The 22,707-nt window shown below is 44.1% G+C and overlaps 1 protein-coding gene across 12 annotated transcripts in view; it reads left to right on the plus strand.

Moving 5' to 3' along the window:
* Positions 1-22,707, plus strand: part of LOC110520056 (plakophilin-4) — a 126,707-nt gene that overhangs the window by 37,511 nt on the left and 66,489 nt on the right. For all 12 annotated transcript variants that reach the window (XM_036974316.1, XM_036974323.1, XM_036974329.1 and 9 more), the window contains exon 3: positions 11,972-12,084. In XM_036974316.1, the coding sequence (XP_036830211.1) occupies positions 11,972-12,084 (113 nt within the window). The remainder of the gene's footprint in view (positions 1-11,971; positions 12,085-22,707) is intronic.

The raw sequence follows: 22,707 nt of genomic DNA on the forward strand, positions 1-22,707 counted from the left end.
AGACTGAAACGATTTGCCATGTGTCCCCAGATCATCAAAAGGTTCTACAGCTGCACCATCGAGAGCATCCTGACCGGTCGCATCACTGCCTAGTATGGCAACTGCTCGGCATCTGACCGTAAGGCGCTACAGAGGGTAGTGCGAACGGCCCAGTACATCACTGGGGCCAGCTTCCTGCCATCCAGGACTTATATAATAGGTGGTGTCAGAGGAAAGCCCATAAAATTGTCAGAATCCAGTCACCCAAGTTATAGACTGTTTTATCTGCTACCGAACGGCAAGCGGTACCTGAGCACCAAGTCTAGGCCCAAAAGGCTCCTCGACAGCTTCTACCCCCGAGCCATTAGACTGCTGAACACTTCATAAAAAATAGTCACTGGACAATTTTGCATTTAATAAATGGGTCACTAGTCACTTTAAACAATGCCACTTCAAATAATGTCACGTTTGAATAATGTTTACATATCTTATCTTACTCATACCACATGTATATACTGTATTTTTTTACTATCTACTGCACCTTGCCTATGCCACTTGGCCATCACTCATCCATATACTAATGTACATATTCTCATTCACCCCTTTTAGATTTGTGTGTTTTAGGTAGGTGTTGGGAATTGTTAGATATTACTGCACTGTTGGAACGAGAAGCACAAGCATTTCGCTACACTCGCATGAACATCTGCTAACAATGTGTATGTGACCAATAAGATTTGATTTGAGAGAGCAGAGCAGTTTGCTGCAGACCTGTGTGCTGTTTTAGCAGCAACATGCTATCACTGCAGAGACTGACTTGCGTAAGGGAGGGAAAATATCTGCTGCCAAAGGGACATGATGGAGACCCCAGAGGAGCGGTGTGCACTGGGCACAGTGGTCCGGCCCTGTTTTAAACCCAGCCCAGCTCAGGAACAACCTTCCTTCCTTCCTAATGTCCATCGCTGTCATCTGTGTCATCAGTAGTAGGCAGGGAGGCATCGGTAGCAGCAGCATGATAGAGACGAATGACCAGGGACTGGCGCAACGGGGACCAATGAGATGCTTCTCGCACATGGCGTGAGGAAGGTATTACAGGACCAGGCCTCGGCCGTCCTCACAATTCAGTTTGTCCTCGGAATCCGGAAGGAGGAGCAGAAAGCGGAGTAGCGGCAATAGGCGGACACGGCGCCGGGGTGGATTACACATGAGCTCTAGCAGCTCTCTGAGGTACCCCATCTCTCAGCAGCACAAGGCTCTGACTCTCCCACCAACTAGCACTGAGGTAGGCTGAACTAACGCTGCAGGTCGGCAGACTCTATCTCTTTGTCCACCTCCCAGTAGCAGACAGGATCTAACGTTTCTAGATAACTCTCCTCGTTGAGATTGTGCCTGGAGCCACGACTTGGAAAAGACCTAGCTATCGATCTCCCAGAGGAAACTTATGTTCGTGAGGCCCAGATGATTGGCAGTGGGAGGTATGAGGTATATTCTTCGGCGGTGTTTTGTATCTTTGTTTGGTTCTAAAAGACACACAGATTGCCTTGTGTGTTGCTTTCATTCAGCTGCAGAAGGCATCATCCACAGGAGCAGCAAATCAGAAGAGCAGCAGCTTTTGTGTTGGAGCCAGTTGCAACCAGCCAGGCAGAAGTACACAACTACCATCAGGCTCAGGGAGGGGGAGTGAGCTTTGGGAATATTGTTTGAGTCACAAACGGCGCCCTGGTCAGAAGTAGTGCACTATATAGGGAATATGGTGCGATTTGGGATGTAAAAGTTGTCTTCTGGAATGTAGTTTCCAAAACATTATCTACAGTATATAGAGAATATTGTGTTTTTTGGAGAAGAAATGCTATAAAACGGTCCAAATCCTCTCTGTGGTCCAATCTTGCCTCCCCCCCCCCCACCCTCCAGCCATTGTTAAGATACAAAGTAAGATTAGAGGCATCCTCTTTTAGATGCAGACTGGGTTTACTCTGCCTCTCTGTATAGTGCACTGTGTAAGGAATACCCTGGCTGTGACCTGTGAATTTGGGATATGCAACAAAAAAAAAACATTTCCAATTCAATTGAAATAGGGCAAATATAAGCACCCACGTAAAAATAAGGACATGTTATTATGTAGGGAATAGAGTACCAATTGGGACAAAGACTCTTCTCGTCTCTTCTCGTCTCTTCTCTCTCTCAGCAGGCCTTTGTTCCAGACGCTGGCTGTCACGTCTGCATTGTAATGATCCAGCCCAAGATGCAGCACAACGCAGAAGGAGAAATGTCCTTCCTCTTCGTCCGTCTTCTTATCCATCACACAGACAGCCATGTTTCATCTCCAATCTAGCGGCGCCACATTGTTTGTCAAACTACACACGTGACAGGTTTACAATATGGGGAAATTAATTAGGAGTTTCTAAGCTTAATGCCTGGCTGTATGGATATTAATACTCGGCTAATGAAGTTCGGCGAAGCAGGCGTGCGAACACTAGACTCGTAAGTGAAACCACAGGGGTAGAGTGTCTTGTCGAGCTCGTCTCTGTTGCCTCCCTGCCATCAGCTAGCTTTTTGTGACACAGCTTTTTATTTGTTGTGGTTTCACAGACCTTTCGCCTTCTGGAACGGTCAGAGAGTAGTAATCCCCACTAACTGTCCCTTTATGGAGGACGGTTAGCCTTCCCTACGTAGGGCACTACTTTTGACCTGGTCACAGTTAGTGCACTATGTAGGGAATATGGTGCCGTTTAGGACACAGGTTGGGTTTCAGAGTCTGGTCCAAGTGTCTGCGGAATCCACCGAGCCAGCTTGCTGCTAATGCGGCCTCTTCATTGGTAATCTATGTGAGATGCTCGAGCACCGTGGAGCATATGTACAGTTTTAGTGGAGACCTTGAATGCCATCCCACTGGGGCAAACACTGGTTGAACCAACGTTATTTTCACGTCATTTCAATGAACCAAGGTGGCCTAGACGTTGAATTTATGTCTATGCCCGGTGGGATGCTTTACATAGACTGGCATCGGAGAGCTTTGTTGGCACAACGTCAGAAGCGGGATTTGTTCTCTACACATGAAAATACTACGCATGGAACATAAAGCGACGAAGAACATTTAATTGAATTCTTCATATTGTTGAGATTTGTAGATTAAGGTATGGCCTTTTTTAAGGTATGTTTTTAAAGGGGACTTTAAATTGGTTCTCTTGTTCGGTGCTTTGCTTTTCTCATTCTCTTTTTGTGTTTATGCTTATTTCTTGCAAATGTCTGTGACAGCAAACCTGTACCTTGTTCCTCGCACTTCTGTTTTTCCCAAGGTGACTTTGTGTAGCAGTGATTTCCAGTGAGTAATTACGCTGCATGGTTCCTCCAGGTCTGTCTGTCTCTCTTCAGGACCAGTCTCCCTAGCCTGCTGCTTTTCCTCCACTCCTCCAGCACTTCTTTCACCTCTGCTGTTTCTCTCTCTTTCTATTTCTCTCTCTTTCCCTCTCTCTTTCTTCCCCCCCCCCCAATTCAGCTATGTCGTAGGCCTCATCAGAATACGTTAGCAGCCACATGCTGCTGCTGCTAGGGAGCAGGGCTGTCAAGCCCCATTGCCACTTAATGAACAAATATGTTTCCAGAGGATTTCTCTCAACCCCTGGTAAAGGAAAAATCCATCTGCCTTAGTAACTTAAAATTAACCTGCAGCCCATTTGGATGACGAACGTCTGTGCCCTCTTTTCGCAGTGCCTGGATCAGATCAGAGCCCAGTTTGCACACCAAATGGGACCCTATTCCATGTATAGTGCACTACTTTTTGACCAGCGCCCTGTGTCAAAAGTAGTGCAAACTATAAAGGGGCTAGGGTGCAATTTGGGACCCACTCCTCTTTCTGAGTGCTGCCAGGCCTGTGCACCATCACATAGAGACTCGGCTGCACAGGGAAGTGAGAAATGAAAAGTCAGATAAGTTCTCTAGTTTTAATTAATAGAGGGATTTGGACGTCCTCTGAGGCACAGATTGCTGTGATATAACTCACTGTTGTGTCGGGGGGGGGATAGTTGAGTGCAGTACTGCACTGCTCTCTCCTTCACTAAAGTCAGGTAGGAGGTATGTTGAAAAAAGGGACTGCCCTTATTCTTACACTAAAAGGTTTACTATTAATTTACTAAGTCTACTGGTAGTCTTCCAAAGTATACTGTAGCTCCACTTCACAGGTGTACCTAATGCCTGCAGTATTGCTACAATATGCCAATGGTCGTCCTTTTGTATTGCATCATCTTGATTGTTGTAGAAGATGCCTATAAACAACACCCCGCTGTGCTGTAGCAGATTTGGTGTTTGTTTACTTCTGTCAACATGTTGACGATGCGTATTGTTGCTGCTGTTCTCGGAGCAGTTGCTCTCCGCATGATCGTCAGCTTGGCTTTAGAAACTCCAACAAAGGCCATTTATGAAGACGTTTGATTGCCCCGATTAGAAGAATAGAACTACAATTTGGGTTGAAAAGTGTGAAGTACAGTAGGGTTAGAACTGCTGCTACTACGTGGCAGGTCAGACCTGGCGAAAGAACTCGCGAAAAATCAGTAACACTCTATGCTTTCCGTCACACTACCTAGAATGCTAAAAAAGCATTAGACATGCTTTAAAGTGCTGCGTAAAATATGTTGAAATCCTTTGCTGCTCGGGGACGGTAAAATTGCGGTCACTTGGGGAGAAGATGGGGGAATATGCTGACACATGCCATATGTTGTCATTTCCTGTCTCTGTTCTACAGTAGAGCAGACAATGAGGACAAGTCTAGGAGTGGGACATGCCACCGCTGGCTTTGCCTCTCATTGGGCCTCCCCAATGCGATCCAATTCCAACTTTATTGTCCCATTTGGGTAATTCATTGTGCAGACAGGAATACAGAGACATGTGCATATTCACACTTCACAAAGGCCCACAAAACTGTGCAGAGCCAGTCGCCTTGCTCCCAACACTAACCACATGTTTCTCTCCACCAGACACCGTTGTGAAACCCTACGTCCTCCCTTCTCAGTCTCTCCTACTGTCTCAATTAAGTGTAAAATAAATATATGTGTGTGTGTGTAAGGAGAGTGGAATTAACAGGTTAACAAAGCCTCACAACAGAGTGGAGAGGCGTGAGGAAGTTTCTTGGTGCTGCTGGATCAGACATAGTGTGGATCTGGCCTGTAGAACACTGGAGCTAGACTATCCCCTTATGGGTTCATATTTGCATGCACTCACTGAGATATTTATATCTCGGCATAAGTGCACGATTAGTATGTCAGAGCTGATGTTTGAGGGCCGACAGAGAGCTCTCCAATGGCCGTCAACTCTGACTTCCGCAGGCCCAAGGCGGGCCAAGCCAGCGTCACCCAAACCAGCCCTCTGGGCCTGATTGAGCCATTACGTTCAATCAGGCCCGGGGAGAAGAGGAGAGCCCGTTGGAGTGGAAATGATCAGCAGCTTCTAATCAGAGCCCTAGAAATCTATATACAGGAGGACTCTGCTACTAAAAATACACCGACACAGTTAAACCTGCGTTGCATTGTTGTGACCACGGTCTTCGGCCCTATAGGCCAGGCACAGTCTTCCTTTCTGGTATGAAGTTACAATGCCACAGTCTTTTGTAATGCTTATTGTGGTTTTGAAAGTGACTGATACCACTTGACTCTTTCACTTCCTACTTGTTCTATGTCATTTTCAGCGGAGAAAATGACACTTTAGAGTTAAAAGCAGGGTACTATAAAGGGACCTCTCAATGGGACTTCCTGGATAAATAAAGGCTAAATAAATACAAAAATAGTCTGCATCCTGAAATAGCACCTTATCATGTCAAGTGTAGACCAGTAGGTGGTGGCGAGTGAGGGGCTGAGGCTGGGCCGGGCCGAGGCTGCAGGACCGACTGAGCAGAGGGCAGGCTTGGCGCTTCGAGCTCCCGTTTTGTCACTGTCCATAAAGCTTCCGCAAGGATCGTGCGACCTGGGGCGTGGCGGAGTGTCGTCTGTTTGTACTGGGCCGTCAGGTTCGTGGACTGACACTCATTGTCATGCCAAACAATGAATGGAGCTGAGCGGAGCCTGAGCAAAGTGGCATGTTGTTATGGGACGGCCGGTCTCCATTGTCTCCAACCCTCTCTCCACTAAGCCTGGCACAGACCGACGGGGGGGGGGGGGGGGACGGGGGGGGGGGACGGGGACGGGGGGGGGGGGCAGGCAGAGGGCCCCCGCCGCTTCTGCTCCTCGCCACAGGGGATAAATAAGCACAGGCCTTGTTTAATGGTCATTACCGCAGCCGTTGTCCTGACGCGTCGCATCATTAAGCTGAATAGATGTGTCCCATTCCGCGGCTGACTGAGCCATGCTCGGCAAACACAATGAATTTATACATGGAGACCTTAGCTAGAGCCATTCTATTTAAGGCCAGTAGTATACGCTTCTATTTAGGCCGTGTAGTCTTTGCCCTTGTTTCAATAGATGGGTGCCCATGTTATGAGATGCTAAGTATGAATGTATTTGATCCATATTTGTCACGGGCTTCATACTGTTCATAACAACCGCTCCTGTGGAAATTGGTGTTGGGAATGTACAATAAAAACATCCAATATTAAAAAGATGAGGAGATTGATGTTGAGTATCACGTTGCAGTAATAGTTATGGCCGCCGAGTAGATGCAGTGAGGGACTGATGGGCTGGCGACCCTTGAGTCTTTGTCTGCAGGGTGGGAGAGGGCCAGTTACTTAGTGCCTTCAGAACGTATTCACACCCCATTACTTTTTCCACATTTCGTTGTCTTACAAAGTGGAATTTAAAATGGATTTAATTATAATTTATTTTTTTTCAACGATCTTTGCAAAATATTCTGTAATATCAAAGTGGAAGACAAATTTGAACATTTGTAAAAAATAAAAATGATATCTTGATCGGATACAGCTGACGTCGGAAGTTTACCTACACTTAGGTTGGAGTCATTAACTCATTTACAAATTTACAAATTTATTGTTGACAAACTATAGTTTTGGCAAGTCGGTTAGTTCATCTACTTTGTGCATGACACAAGTCATTATTCCAACCATTGTTTACAGACAGATTATTTAACTTATTATTCACTGTATCACAATTCCAGTGGGTCAGAAGTTTACATACATTAACTTGACTGTGACTTTAAACAGCTTGGAAAATTCCAGAAAATGATGTCATGGCTTTAGATGCTTCTGATAGGCTAATTGCCATAATTTGAGTCTATTGGAGGTGTACCTGTGGATGTATTTCAAAGCCTACCTTCAAACTCAGTGCCCCTTTGCTTGACATCATGGGAATGTCAAAAGAAATCAGGCAAGACCTCAGAAAAAAAAATTGTAGACATCAACAAGTCTGGTTCGTCCTTGGGAGCAATTTCCAAACGCCTGAAGGTACCACATTTATCTGTACAAACATAGTATGCAAGTATAAACACCATGGGACCACGCAGCCATCATACCGTTCAGGAAGGAGACACGCTCTCTCCTAGAGATGAACGTGCTTTGGTGCGAAAAGTGCAAATCAATCCCAGAACAGCAGCAAAAGACCTTGTGAAGATGCTGGAGGAAACGGGTACAAAAGTATCTATATCCACAGTAAAACAAGACCTATAACGACATAACCTGAAAGTCCGCTCAGCAAGGAAGAAGCCACTACTCCAAAACCGCCATTAAAAAAAGCCAGACTACGGTTTGCAACTGCACATGGACAAAGATCATACTTTTTGGAGAAATATCCTCTGGTCTGATGAAACAATAATGGAACTGTCTGGCCATAATGACCATCGTTATGTTTGGAGGAAAAAGGGGGAGGTTTGCAAGCAGAGTAACAACATCCCAACCATGAAGCACGGGGGTGGCAGCATCATGTTGTGGGGGTGCTTTGCTGTAGGAGGGACTGGTGCACTTCACAAAATTGATGGCATCATGAGTCAGGTTAATTATGTGGATATATTGAAGCAATATCTCAAGATCTCAGTCAGGAAGTTAAAGCTTGGTCGCAAATGGATCTTCCAAATGGACAATGACCCCAAGCATACTTCCAAAGTTGTGGCAAAAGGACAACAAAGTCAATGTATTGGAGTAGCCATCCCAAAGCCCTGACCTCAATCCCATAGACAATTTGTGGGCAGAACTGAAAAAGCATGTGCGATCAAGGAGGCCTACAAACCTGACTCCGTTACACCTGCTCTGTCAGGAGAAATGGGCCAAAATTCACCCAACTGCTTGTGGAAGGCTACCTGAAATGTTTGACCCAAGTTAAACAATTTAAAGGCAATGCTTCCAAATACTAATTGAGTGTGTGTAGACTTCTGACCCACTGGGAATGTGATGAAAGAAATAAAAGCTGAAATAAATAATTCTCTCTACTATTAGACATGTTCACATTATTAGAATAAAAGTGGTGATCCTAACTGACCTAAGACAGGGAATTTTTACTAGGAGTAAATGTCAGGAATTGTGAAAAACTGAGTTTACATTAATTTGGCCACGGTGTATGTAATCTTCCGACTTCAACTGTAAGTATTCAACCTCTTGAATCAATACATGTTAGAATCTTCTTTGGCAGCGATGACAGCTGAGAGTCTTTCTGGGTAAGTCTCTAAGAGCTTTGCACACCTGGATTTTACCATATTTGCACAAGATCTTTTATTTAAAAAATTTTGCCATCTACCAATAGGTTATTTTGTGAAGCATTAAACTCTCTTGAACTTATTTACACTTGCCATAACAAAGGGGTTGAATACTTATTGACTCAAGACATTTCAGCTTTTCATTTTTTATTAATTTGGAAACATTTCTAAACATAATTCAACTTTGACTGTGTGTGTGTGTGTGTGTGTGTGCCAGTGACACTATCCATTTCGTCGATTTTTAAATTCCGGCTGTAACACAACAAAAAGTTGAGGGGTGTGAATACGTTCTCGAAGGCACTGTAGTACTCGACTCAGGCAGGAAAGACCTGGAGAGGCAGAGGGTCGTTTGCTCTGCTTCCATACAGGAAGCACTGGATCTCCTCCATACATGCAAGCAGCCGCAGTGGAGGCAGGGATGGGGCACAGAGCGTGGGCAGGACAGGCTTGGAGCTGGTCCGATAGTCGTGGTTATCAAGCTCTTAGCGCCTTATGGCAGCAGCAGATGCCCCTTTCGGCCATGTTTCATCATAAACATAATCTTGATTCCATTCAGACCTGCTTCATTGCTCAGCAGAAAACACAACACGAATTTACCTTGCTGTATCTAGGTTGTTTTTTTTTTATTTTATTTTTTTACATCTTTTACATTTTAGTAATTTAGTGTAGTGGTTCCCAAACTGTTAAGGAACTCAGTCTGGCTTTCACTGTTGAAAGTTGTAATAGTCGACTGCACAAAGTGCAATTTCAAAATTGGGTAGTGCATCACCAGTTCCTCTTGTCATGTCAGTCAGGTTTTTTTTTGCCCATAGAGTTTAATGTTCAAATATCACGTGACTATAATTAAACATGGCAAAATGGTATAGAATTGCAGGAAATAAGCTTCAAACCTACAATGTTTTCTCCACCAACGAGACTGGGGTGAACAGTTTGTCATGATAGGTGCTTGTACCCATAGAAATAGATGGATGGGGGGGGATGCGGGATGTTCCCCAATACTGGAAGATGGGCCTGAGTGAAAAAATGTGGGAACCCCTGATTTAGCAGATGCGCTTATCCAGAGCGACTTAACCCTAATTGCTCCTGTAAGTGCCTTGCTCAAGGGCACATTGAAGTCTGCTCTGGGATTCAAACCAGCGACCTTTTCGGTTACTGACCCAACTCTTTTAACCGCTAGGGAACCCTATTTGTGTTTGTCAGGCTCTGGCCCAGGGGTTCCACACCGTCCTGCCAACTGGCTGTGAAATGGTTTGAATCTTTTCTCTGTTTTGCCTACAAGAAGCACCCCTGCGAGTTTCATCAAATGTTCTTTCTTATACACAACACGTGGTATGAACTCCGCGGTATGAACTCCGCAGTATGAACTCTTGGGTCCTGGTGGCCTATTTTCCTCTCATGTCAACAGATTACCAGAACTCCCCTAGCCTCCAGTGAGCTGTAAAGTCTATTTGTTAGTTTTTTGGGGGGGGCATAAAGTCCCCCTCTCTCTCTCGCTCTCTCTCTCTCTCTCTCTCTCTCTCTCTCTCTCTCTCTCTCTCTCTCCTTCTCTAGTCTAAACAGTTGCTCCAGCACCAGTGATCGGACAGCGTAGCCAGTCGGACTGCACACATGCTTTTTCAGGAGACCATTATGAAAGTGGTATGTGCGGAGACATGCACATACCAGTGATCTGTGCGCTTGGATTTAATATCATGTGTAATGTGGTACAGTGCCGAGAGAGCATGAGGATAAGCACAAGGTGTTGGCGTCACACACACACACACACACACACACAGAGTACACTAGTGCTGTTAGATTACCCTGTGCAGTGCAGTGTTTGAGCTTTATTTAAAAGATGAGCAGTTACAACATCACCCCAGGACGTATTTTGCCAGATGTCACGAAAAAGATATCATTGTCTCCAAGACCTTGAGATGTTATGATCTTCCTCAGAGACGGTCTATAATAACTAGACTCTGAGTAAGCTTGACTTGATAACTAGATTTAGTCTGTTTTTATTTGTCATCATAGACCTGATTCTTGACCAGAAAATACGTTTTCCTCTCGCATATTCTATACATCTCTAAAGCTGCTGCCATGAAGGATTGATCATTTCCTTTAAAGTATATCTGTGTGTTTTCCTGTCAGGAAATATACACATGGCGCTCTCTGTTTCTGTCCCTGTTTAAGATTGTGTGTGTGTGTGTGCGCGCGCGCTAGAGCCACACTGTGGATGTTCCTACTTCCTGAGGAAACTGCAGTGTTGTTCGTCTCTCCCTCTCTGTGTGGTGGAGCAGGGTTGAGCAGTGGTCCCATCTCTGTAACCCTCTCTGCAGCAGGCACAGGCTGCACATGACCATTACAGAGCCAGAGGAGAGCAGCGAGGAGAGGAGGGGACAAGTCAAGGCAGGGGAGGGAGGACGGGAGGGAGGGGGGAGCATTGGCTAGCACTCTTCTGAGCCAAATGAGTCTCCAGTCAGGAGACGTTCTCGGAGCACCTACAGAAGTGGTGGAGAGGAGGTGTGAAAAGTGGGCACCCTGAAGCCACAGAGACCTTGTCCAATTTCCTCTTGAGGAGTGCTGTGACTACCTCTTGAGGAGTGGAGTGCTGTGACTGTGTGGCTGGGTGATGCTTCATGGAATGGACTTACAGCTGGGCTGAAGAAAGAGTGAGCTAAGCTAGCTAGATTACCGCCTCCTCAGCCACACACGCAATTAAGGTGAGTGGGAAATGGCTGTGTGGGATGTATGTAGGTCTAGTTTGTGTGTGTACATGTAGGTCTAAAAGTGTAGTGTGTGTGTGTGTGCGTGTGTGCATGTGTGTTTATACATGTGTATGTATACATGAATGCGTTTTTTGAGTCTCTTCGTATGACATGCTGCAGTGCTTGAAGCCCGGCTGAGAGACGAGGAGAGAGAGCCCAGGCAGAGTCCTAGACACGCAGCCTCGCTGGGGTTAGATAATTACAAGAGTCAGATGCTGATTCCTGCATTGCTCCCTGAGGAGCAGCTAGTAGAAGCAAGGCAGAATAACAGTATTTTTGCCCAGGCTAAAGTGGTGCTTCTATCTCTGTGTGTGGGCTGTACATTATCATGCGTGTGTGTGGTTCAAATGGTTTGTTTGTTTTCCAAGGCATATCATTTCCCCCACGTTATTGGCGTGTGATTGTGCTTGTTTTTGTACATCTATGTCTGTTCTTCATTCCTTCTTGTCATCATCTTCATCATCAACATCATCATCAGTGGAGAAGCACCCATGTCTTTTTTTAAATTTAAAACATATTTTTTTTTACAAGGAAGTACCAGTAAAACCAGTTTTACAAGGGAGACCTTGTATAAGGCATAGCATCTCCGACCTTGTGTTAATGTGTCTTGTCCTTGTGTCTTTCTGCAGGAGCTCCAGTTTGAGAGGCTGACCAGGGAGCTGGAGGTAGAGAGACAGATTGTGGCCAATCAGCTGGAAAGATGCAGACTCGGGGCCGAGTCGCCAGGCGCTGCTAGCGACAGGTGATGAGAACACACACACACACACACGCAGTGTAGTGTAATATGCTCGTCATAGCTTGGCACATGGCTTCTTCCTCAGTCACAGCAGTTGGCGTACTCCGTAGTATAGCCTCTTGGCAAGAGAATACAGTGGCAGTGTAATGAAATGGCCGTCCTGCGTACTTGTGTCGGGTTACAAATTGCGGCCACCGCACACGTTTGTGTATTTTTGCTAGGTAAGCACGCCAAGCATTTTGTGTAGCTTATTGCGTTGCATACTTGCATAGGCCAGGGATTTTCAAACTTTTCTTGCCCAGTAACCCCCGACCATGCAAACCCACGACCCAGGGACTCCCATCATACTATATGTTAGCAAAAAATTATTAATACATTTGGTAGACAGTTTCATTCTTTTGACCTTTCCACAGTTCATTGGAAGAGGAAGTGTGAACTCTTACCTTTATAGCTAATGTACTATTTATCTTGGCATCGTAGAGAAAATGTTTCAGTTTTGAAGCAAATGTTGTGCAATTCTACATAGTTTGGCATGCAGCTGAGAGACAAATTGACAGTTTTAAAGCTAATTTCCTGCAATTCCATGCATTTTGCCATTGCTAGTGCCCGGGTTCCTCTGCTCAAACAGAACAAAATCAATGGGCATGTTTTTTTGTTTTTTGTTAGTTCTCACAGATGGTATATATATATATATATTAGTGCATTCAGAAAATATTCAGGCCCCTTCCCGTTTTCCACATTCTGTTACATTACAGCCTTATTCTAAAATTGATTCAATTATGTTTTTTCCTCATCAATCTACACACAATAACCCATAATGACAAAGAGAAAACAGGTTTCTAGAAATGTTATCAAATTTATAAAAATAAAAAACAGAAACCTTATTTACATAAGTATTCAGACCCTTTGCTGTGAGACTCGAAATTGAGCTCAGGTGCATCCTGTTTCAATTGATCATCCTTGATGTTTCTACAACTTCATTGGAGTCCACCTGTGGTTAATTATGTTGATTGGACATGATTTGGAAAGGCACACACCTGTCTACATAAGGTCCCACAGTTGACACTGCATGTCAGAGCAAAAACCAAGCCATGAGGTGAAAGGAATTGTCCGTAGTGATCCGAGACAGGATTGTGTCGGAACAGATCGGGGAAAAGGTACCAAAACAATTCTGCAGCATTGCCGGTCCTCAAGAGGGCCTTGTGCATTTCAGTTAAAATAACAACTCAATGTTTATATCCCAGGACAAATTAGTTAGCAACAGCAAGCTAGCTATCTAAATTTCCCTCTATGTTTGTTTTTCGACATGTCCCCAAGTTAATATAATTGGTTCATAGTTTTATTTTTGATATTTCAAATTGCGTCTGGTGTGGGGTGGACAAAATAGACTTGCGCTCTTGCAGCCTGGTCAGCATGTTAGTTAGATGTACAATTGCACGACTAAGACCTCCTCTGCAAAAACGTTAATTATTGACAGATTTCTTGAGTTATTTTAGTAATTCTGACTATTTTGAGGAAGTGCAAACAGCGTCTCAAAAAGTACTATTCCTGCTTTTTTCTAGTTTCTCAAGCGGTCTTTTATGGGAGTATGCGAATGCACTCGTTCGTTTTGGCTAGCTGAATTTTGCTAAGCTCCAGCTGAACTGAAGCATGCTGATGCCTTAAAATGCTGACTAGACCGCTCGCGCCAACACGCATGTTGATTTTTGTCCACCCACACCAGACATGATCATGACATGCAGGTTGAAATATCATAACCAATTTGGGGACAGGTCGAAAAGCATGAAACATTAATGCCAATTTAGCTAGCTATGTTGCTGTTGCTAGCTAATTTGTCCTGGGATATGATCATTGGGTTGTTATTTGACTTGAAATGCACAAGGTCCTCTCTACTGACAATTAATCCACAGGTCAAAGGGTAAACCAAGTTAGTTTCTAGTAATCTCTCCTCCTTCAGGCTTCTTCTTCTTGACTTTATATGGTGGTTGGCAACCAACTTTAAGGTGCATTACCACCACCAACTGGACCGGATCTTTCAATCACCCACGTATATTGGGTATATGCTCCTAAAAGCCAATGTGATGGGAGAGGCAGGACTTGCAGCGCGTCAAGCGTCAAGTTCTATTTTAGCGTCTGGCTACACCGACGATCGTGAGCAGTGTTGGTGCAATGATTGAATAACATGTATGTGTAAATGTATTTTGCAACTCAAGCGGTGTGGTCGGCATGTAAGGGAAGAGGGTGCCATTTTGGTCCTTGTATTCCCCACACGTCAGTTAAGATTATGCTCTGTGCTGTTCCTCCTCATGCCTCACTGGCCACCAGACACATCTGTCCACAGGAGGCTTCATTTATTTACAATAGTCAACGTTACCTTCAAATTGCAGCGCTTTTCCTATGTCTGGCTAAATCTCCTGCATGCTTACTTTTAGCCCGAGTCCCAAATGTCACCCTATTCACTGCTTTTGACAAGCTCTGGTGGAAAGTAGTGCACTACATTGGAAATTGGGTGCCATTTGGGACTCGTCCTGTATTTAGCCTACATTTTACAATTTAGTAATATAGCAGATGCTTTTATCTAAAGCGATTTACAGTAAGTGCATTCATCTAAAGATAGCTAGTTAAGACCACATCACCGTCGAAGTAATTGCATTTTTCCTCAAACAATGTCAGTGCTAGTAGGGAAAGTCAATTGCATATTTGAGGGGGGGGGGGGGGGGGGGGGGGGGTGGTGGTGTCTTAAGATGCTATTTGAAGAGGTAGGATATTATTTGGTTTCAAGTGCTCCAGCTATGCAGCATTGGATCACACTGATTAATTTTGGGGGGATCATAGCACCTGATGTGGTGTTGAGTAGGAATGTTAATGGTGAAATGCAGCAAGGGAAATAAGAGGAGGTTAATGGACTGTGGCATGTTAGGGAAATTGCTTAATGAACACATGTTAGTGGCACTTATTAATACTGGTGGTTTCTGATGGTTTTTAATGTCTGCTTTAAATCAGTTCTCCATTGTGCTGATGTGACCCGTTTTGGTCTGGTTTTAGAGGAATGGCCAACAACATGTTGAATTATGTGGGATATTTGGCTGCGTCTGGAATTATGTCCCATATTACTCATGTTTATGCTCGAATTTTGACCAGGTCCCATAGAGCTCTGGTCAAAAGTAGTGCACTTTATAGGGACTATGGTGCCATTTCGGACACACCCAGTGTATACAACGTATTGTGTAGAGCAGGTATTCCCAAACTGGGGTACGCACAATGCCTTCAAGGGGTACGCCAAATAAAAATGTGATTCACGTAAAACAAAAAAATATACTTTTTGTTTTTCCTTCAGATTTTCAAACAATCCGTTTTATATTTTCCAACAGGGCTATACATTTGGGTGAGGTTTTTCTCTCGCCTGATTAGCAATGTTGCACTGCCAAAAATAAATGAAACCATCTAATGTTCAACAAAATAACAACACAATGTCAGATACAGGTAGCCCAGTCAAATAATTAACATTCAATCACATGAACTGTTACGCTCTCGCGGGAATTCCACTAATGTTCCGTATGTAGCCAAACGTAGCTGCTGCTCATGTTGGTATCTGTACTGATGGCTAAAAGCCATGACAGGGAGAGGTAATGCGCGTGCAAGCAGTTGCTCCCGACGCCACTTGGGTACACTGCAGCATCCAGCGAGAAGCTCTTGCTGCCAAGAGAATGCCTGACAGCTTGAAAGATGTTTTGGACACTACAGTGAAAATGGTTAACTTTGTTAAAGCAGCCCTTGAACTCTCGTGTGTTTTCTTCACTATGCAATGATGTGGGCAGCGACTATGTAACGATTTTACAACATACAGAAGTGCGCTGGTTATCAAGGGGCAAAGTATTGGCGCGTTTTTAAAAAAAAATTGAGAGACGAGCTTAAAAATGCTCTTTACTGACCATAATTTTCACTTGTCTGACCGCTTGCATGATGACGAGTTTCTCACATGACTGGCCTATCTGGGTGATGTGCGGGACAAAATTGAGGCTATGATTTACATGATTGTGTGCAAATTAACTGAAGCTTACGGACAATGTCAAATGTGATATAGCGAAGCACCTGAGGAAGCGCAATTACGCTTTTACTTTCCCGAAACGGATGACACAAACAACTGGATTCGTTATCCCTTTCATGCCTTGCCTCCAGTCCACTTACCGATATCTGAACAAGAGAGCCGCATCCGAAATTGCATGAAGCGGTTCTGTGAAAATTGTATTTTAATCAGAAGCCACGACAGAATTTCTGGATTGGGCTGCGCTCAGAGTATCCTAAGCCTTGCAACCACGTACCTATGTGAGAGTGAATTCTCGGCCCTCACTAGCATGAAAACAACTAAATACAGGCACAGACTGTGTGTGGAAAATTATTTAAGACTGAGACTATCCAATACAACTCAACATTGCGGAGTTATGTGCCCTTCTCATTAACCTGTGGTGAGTTATTCACAATTTTCGATTAACAAATAAGGTTTTATATGTAAGATGGTTAAATAAAGAGTAAAATGATTTATTATTATTTGTGCCCTGGTCCTTTAAGAGTTCTCTGTCGCTTCCCACGAGCCGGGTTGTGACAAACTCACACTCGTTCTTATGTTTAATTAGTGTGTGTGTGTGTGGCAGGCTTACAATGATGGCAAAAACAATGTTTGAGAGTGCGCTGACCCTGGTGCTAGAGGGGGTACACAGCTGGAGGTTGAATGTTTTGAAGGGGTACGGGACTATAAAAAGTTTGGGAACCGCTGGTGTAGAGGACATGAGGTCTCTACTTTCTAGTGCTATGTCTCTTTGTGGCTTGCCTGTTAGAACTCATTTGCCTTACCAGTATAGTTCTATGTGGGTATAGTGCTCCAGCCTCCAGCTCTTGAAAGTAGAGTGTAACCTAAATCATGAAAGCTCTTTCTGGGATTTAATAACCCTGGGGCCCTCATAGGAAGCATCTCCTTGCCGCAGACCTCAGATACGTCCAAATGGCACCCTATGTAGTGCACTACTTTCCTGAGCTGGTCAAAAGTAGCGCACTACATGGGGAATAGGGTGCCATTTGGGACAAGGCCCCAGACTACCTGCATGGCTCCAGCAGGCCAACGGCAGCTCTCCATGTGTGAGTGTCCATTACAGAGCTCCCAGAGCTGCTGCAAAGAGGAGCTGAAGATCAGCCTGGACTGAGAGGGAGACTCTCCAAAGTCTCTCCATACAAAGGCTGTCTACAGGGGAAATGGTGTCAACCAGGCTATTTACTGCCATTTCCTCCACAAGCTAGATCCACTCTCATCCTCAGTGAGAGTGGATCTAGCCATGATATTAATCATATTTTTAGATAGTTAATTACCAAGGTACCAGCACCATTTTCTCCCTACAGGATAGGGGTAATTTCCTCTGGTTGTAATCTCAGCACTCACAAGTGACATTGGCTTAGCTCTTCATCACAACAGTGAGTGGTTTTACAGGGTTATTTTGAGCCTTTGAATTTCATTGTATACAAGGTATACAATCATGTGATGGCCATGGCCAGTTGGGAGAGGTTGTGGCCTTTTTTGGTGACCCTAGCCAGAGTAATCAGCTTTGGGCAGGTCATTGTGGCCAGTGAGTTGCACATGTGTGATGCTGCCTGCACTGTGTTGACTTGGAGAGCTGTGAAATGCACCCTTTACTAACTGAGCAGGGCTGTTGAACGCTCCCTGGTCTGTACTGACTGTACAATCTGGGTAAAGCTTCCTGTATTATTGACTGAGGAGGGCTTTGAAACACTCCCTGACTGAGCAGGGCTGTCCTGTGATGTAATTCTCCCTACTTACTCCCTGGTCTGTAGTGAAGCAGCGTCCAGAATAGAGCCATCACAATCAGTCTGGGGGGGGGGAAGAGTCATTGGTGTCCCACTGTGGGATCAATACAGACCTCCACACGCCTGTAAAGAAAACATGCACAGTAATTTTCACACCTTTTTTAACAGCCTGTGAAGAAGGAACGAGGTGGCAATCCCGGGGCGATTTGTGTCTGAATGGAACAGACTACCCGAGACTTAAAGTCAGCACTTAGCTCAGTAGCCCGTCCGGCCCAACAATAGAGGTGACACCATGCTAAAGTGTTCTGTTGGGGCTCATTACATCCCATAACACCTCCAGTACTAGAGTACTTCTTCATACAGTGCATTCGGGAAGTTTTAAGAGACATTGACTTTAAAAAAAGTATATATATTACATTACAGCCTTATTCTAAGATGGATTCAATTGTTTTGTCCCTTATCAATCCACACAAAATGCCATAATGACACAGCAAAAACAGGTTTTTAGAAATTTGTGCTAATCTATATAAATATTTTTTTAAAAGCATATCCAATTTACGTACAGTACCAGTCAGAAGTTTGGACACCTACTCATTACAGGTTTTTTCTTTATTTTTTTTTTACTATTTTCTACATTGTAGAATAATGGTGAAGACATCAAAATTATGAAATGACACACATGGAATCATGTAGTACCCCAAAAAGTGTTAAACAAATCAAAATATATTTGAGATTCTTCTAAGTAGCCACCCTTTGCCTTGATGACAGCATTGCACACTTTTGGCATTCACTCAACCAGCTTCATGAGGTAGTCAGTCACCTGGAATAAATTTAAATTAACAGGATCATTTGTGGAATTTTTTTCCTTAATGCATTTGAGAGCTCTGTACTTTGCTCCGTTCATCTTACCCTCGATACTGACTAGTCTCCCAGTCCCTGCATCTGAAAAACATCCCCACGGCATGATGCTGCCAACGCCACGCTTCACCCTAGGGATTCTTCCAGATGTGACGCTTGGCATTCAGGCCGTAGAGTTCAATCTTGGTTTCATCAGACCAGAGAATCTTGCTTTTCATGGTCCTTCATGGTCCTTTAGTCCTTTAGGTGCCTTTTGGCATACTCCAAGCGGGCTGTCACGTGCCTTTTGTTACTGAGAAGTGTCTTCCGTCTGGCCACTCTACCGTAAAAGCCTGATTGGTGGAGAGCTGCAGAGATGGTTGTCCTTCTGGAAGGCTCTTGTATCTCCACAGAGGAACTCTCGAGTTCTGTCAGTCACCATCGGTTAAAAACCTTTTTTCGCTTTGCCATTATGGGGTATTGTGTGTAGATCGATGAGGGAAAAATACAGGCATCAGGGGTAAACTTTCTGGTTGGGTTGAGACCTCCCACTGGGGGAATGGAAGCTCCGGAGTGAAATGTCCCTGAGGTACAGATCTAGGATCAGCTTCCCCTCCCCCAATACTAAAGTTAAAGGGATACTTCTGGATATCTACTTCCCCAGTCAGATTAACTTGTAGAAGTCTATGGTATCTGATATACAGTGCCTTGCGAAAGTATTCGGCCCCCTTGAACTTTGCAACCTTTTGCCACATTTCAGGCTTCAAACATAAAGATATAAAACTGTATTTTTTTGTGAAGAATCAACAACAAGTGGGACACAATCATGAAGTGGAACGACATTTATTGGATATTTCAAACTTTTTTAACAAATCAAAAACTGAAAATTGGGCGTGCAAAATTATTCAGCCCCCTTAAGTTAATACTTTGTAGCGCCACCTTTTGCTGCGATTACAGCTGTAAGTCGCTTGGGGTATGTCTATCAGTTTTGCACATCGAGAGACTGAAATTTTTTCCCATTCCTCCTTGCAAAACAGCTCGAGCTCAGTGAGGTTGGATGGAGAGCATTTGTGAACAGCAGTTTTCAGTTCTTTCCACAGATTCTCGATTGGATTCAGGTCTGGACTTTGACTTGGCCATTCTAACACCTGGATATGTTTATTTTTGAACCATTCCATTGTAGATTTTGCTTTATGTTTTGGATCATTGTCTTGTTGGAAGACAAATCTCCGTCCCAGTCTCAGGTCTTTTGCGGACTCCATCAGGTTCTTCCAGAATGGTCCTGTATTTGGCTCCATCCATCTTCCCATCAATTTTAACCATCTTCCCTGTCCCTGCTGAAGAAAAGCAGGCCCAAACCATGATGCTGCCACCACCATGTTTGACAGTGGGGATGGTGTGTTCAGGGTGATGGGCTGTGTTGCTTTTACGCCAAACATAACGTTTTGCATTGTTGCCAAAAAGTTCAATTTTGGTTTCATCTGACCAGAGCACCTTCTTCCACATGTTTGGTGTGTCTCCCAGGTGGCTTGTGGCAAACTTTAAATGACACTTTTTATGGATATCTTTAAGAAATGGCTTTCTTCTTGCCACACTTCCATAAAGGCCAGATTTGTGCAATATACGACTGATTGTTGTCCTATGGACAGAGTCTCCCACCTCAGCTGTAGATCTCTGCAGTTCACCCAGAGTGATCATGGGCCTCTTGGCTGCATCTCTGATCAGTCTTCTCCTTGTATGAGCTGAAAGTTTAGAGGGACGGCCAGGTCTTGGTAGATTTGCAGTGGTCTGATACTCCTTCCATTTCAATATTATCGCTTGCACAGTGCTCCTTGGGATGTTTAAAGCTTGGGAAATCTTTTTGTATCCAAATCCGGCTTTAAACTTCTTCACAACAGTATCTCGGACCTGCCTGGTGTGTTCCTTGTTCTTCATGATGCTCTCTGCGCTTTTAACGGACCTCTGAGACTATCACAGTGCAGGTGCATTTATACGGAGACTTGATTACACACAGGTGGATTGTATTTATCATCATTAGTCATTTAGGTCAACATTGGATCATTCAGAGATCCTCACTGAACTTCTTGAGAGAGTTTGCTGCACTGAAAGTAAAGGGGCTGAATAATTTTGCACGCCCAATTTTTCAGTTTTTGATTTGTTAAAAAAGTTTGAAATATCCAATAAATGTTGTTCCACTTCATGATTGTGTCCCACTTGTTGTTGATTCTTCACAAAAAAAATACAGTTTTATATCTTTATGTTTGAAGCCTGAAATGTGGCAAAAGGTCGCAAAGTTCAAGGGGGCCGAATACTTTCGCAAGGCACTGTAGACTTCCAGTCATTGCGCAAATGATAGTTAGCAATTGCGCTAGTCAGCAACTTCCTTCAAACTGCACGCGGAGACATTAAAATGGTATCCACTAGTTCATCTGACTCTGGGGAAGAAGTCAAAATCCCAATGTCTCCATTTGAAGGAGAAATCCACTCAACTATGTTTTGGTATGTTTTTCAATAGTCCAAATCAAATGTATTTATAAATCCCTTCTTACATCAGCTGATATCTCAAAGTGCTGTACAGAAACCCAGCCTAAAACCCCAAACAGCAAGCAATGCAGGTGTAGAAGCACGGTGGTTAAGAAAAGCTCCCTAGAAAGGCTAGAGCCTAGGAAGAAACCTAGAGAGGAACCAGGCTATGAGGGGTGGCCAGTCCTCTGTTGGCTGTGCCGAGTGGAGATCATAACCGAACATGGCCAAGATGTTCAAATGTTCATAGGTGACCAGCAGGGTCAAATAATAATAATAACAACAGTGGTTGTTGAGGGTGCAACAGGTCAGCACCCCAGGAGTAAATGTCAGTTGGCTTTTCATAGTCCACTGTTGATATGGTCTCCAATGTTTTAAATGCCAGCAGTCAAGTTTTCAAGATTTTGGACTTTCAAGAAGCAAAGTGTCACCGGCCACATCATCATGATGATGCAAAATAATTTAGCAACTGCATGTTGCGTTATGTGTCCAGTGACACTGGTTCTTGGTGGACTAATTATACAAATACAGAAATATTGTTTTTGAGTGTTTTCCTTAACCATTTGTGGGGGGGAATGCAAAACTGACCCAAGATCAGCGTCTATGGGCAACTTCACACTCCACTGGAATGGAAGGCGTAAACACTTCCCCTTTGTAGCTTACCAACGGATTGATGTGGTTGTGAGCTAAAGTTTTGCTGTCAGGTATGTTTTTGTTGTTGTAATGTTTGTGAGTATCAGCAGTTTACTGCCTGTCTCCCTCCACTAACCCAGGCTGCTGTGACTGTGAGACTGGCTATGATGAAAGCAAGAGTTTGTGGCCATGTCCCAAAGGGTACCCTATTCCTTATATAGGGCACTACTTTTGACCAGAGCCTTATGGTCCACCCCTATGGGCCCTGGTCAAAAGAAGGGAAGGAAATAGGGTGGCATTTGGGACGTACTTCATCTGCCATGGCTCAGTGGAGCACACCTCTCCTAGCATCCTCTTTTAATTGCCTGCGCCTCGTTGGCATGTAGATCGCCCTCCCCTAATTCCAGTGGTGTAAGGTACCTACAGTGGCAAGAACAAGTGTGAACCCTTTGGATTTACCTGGGTTTCTGCATAAAATGGTGATCAAATTTGATCTGATCTTCATCTAAGTCACAACAATAGACAAACATAGTGTGCTTAAATGAATAAAACACACACATTATTGTGTTTTCCTTGTCGATATTGAATACATCATTTAAACATTCACTCGGTTGGTTGGAAAACGTATATGAACCCCTAGGCAAATGACTTCTCCAAAAGCTAATTGGAGTCAGGAGTCAGCTAACCAGGAGTCCAATCAATGAGACGAGATTGGAGATGTTGGTTAGAGCTGCCTTGCCCTATAAAAAAACACTCACAAATATGAGTTTGCTATTCACAAGAAGCATTGCCTGATGTGAACCATGCCTCAAACAAAATACA

This window comes from Oncorhynchus mykiss, chromosome 3 (assembly GCF_013265735.2).
Source record: "Oncorhynchus mykiss isolate Arlee chromosome 3, USDA_OmykA_1.1, whole genome shotgun sequence".
NCBI lineage: Eukaryota > Metazoa > Chordata > Actinopteri > Salmoniformes > Salmonidae > Oncorhynchus > Oncorhynchus mykiss.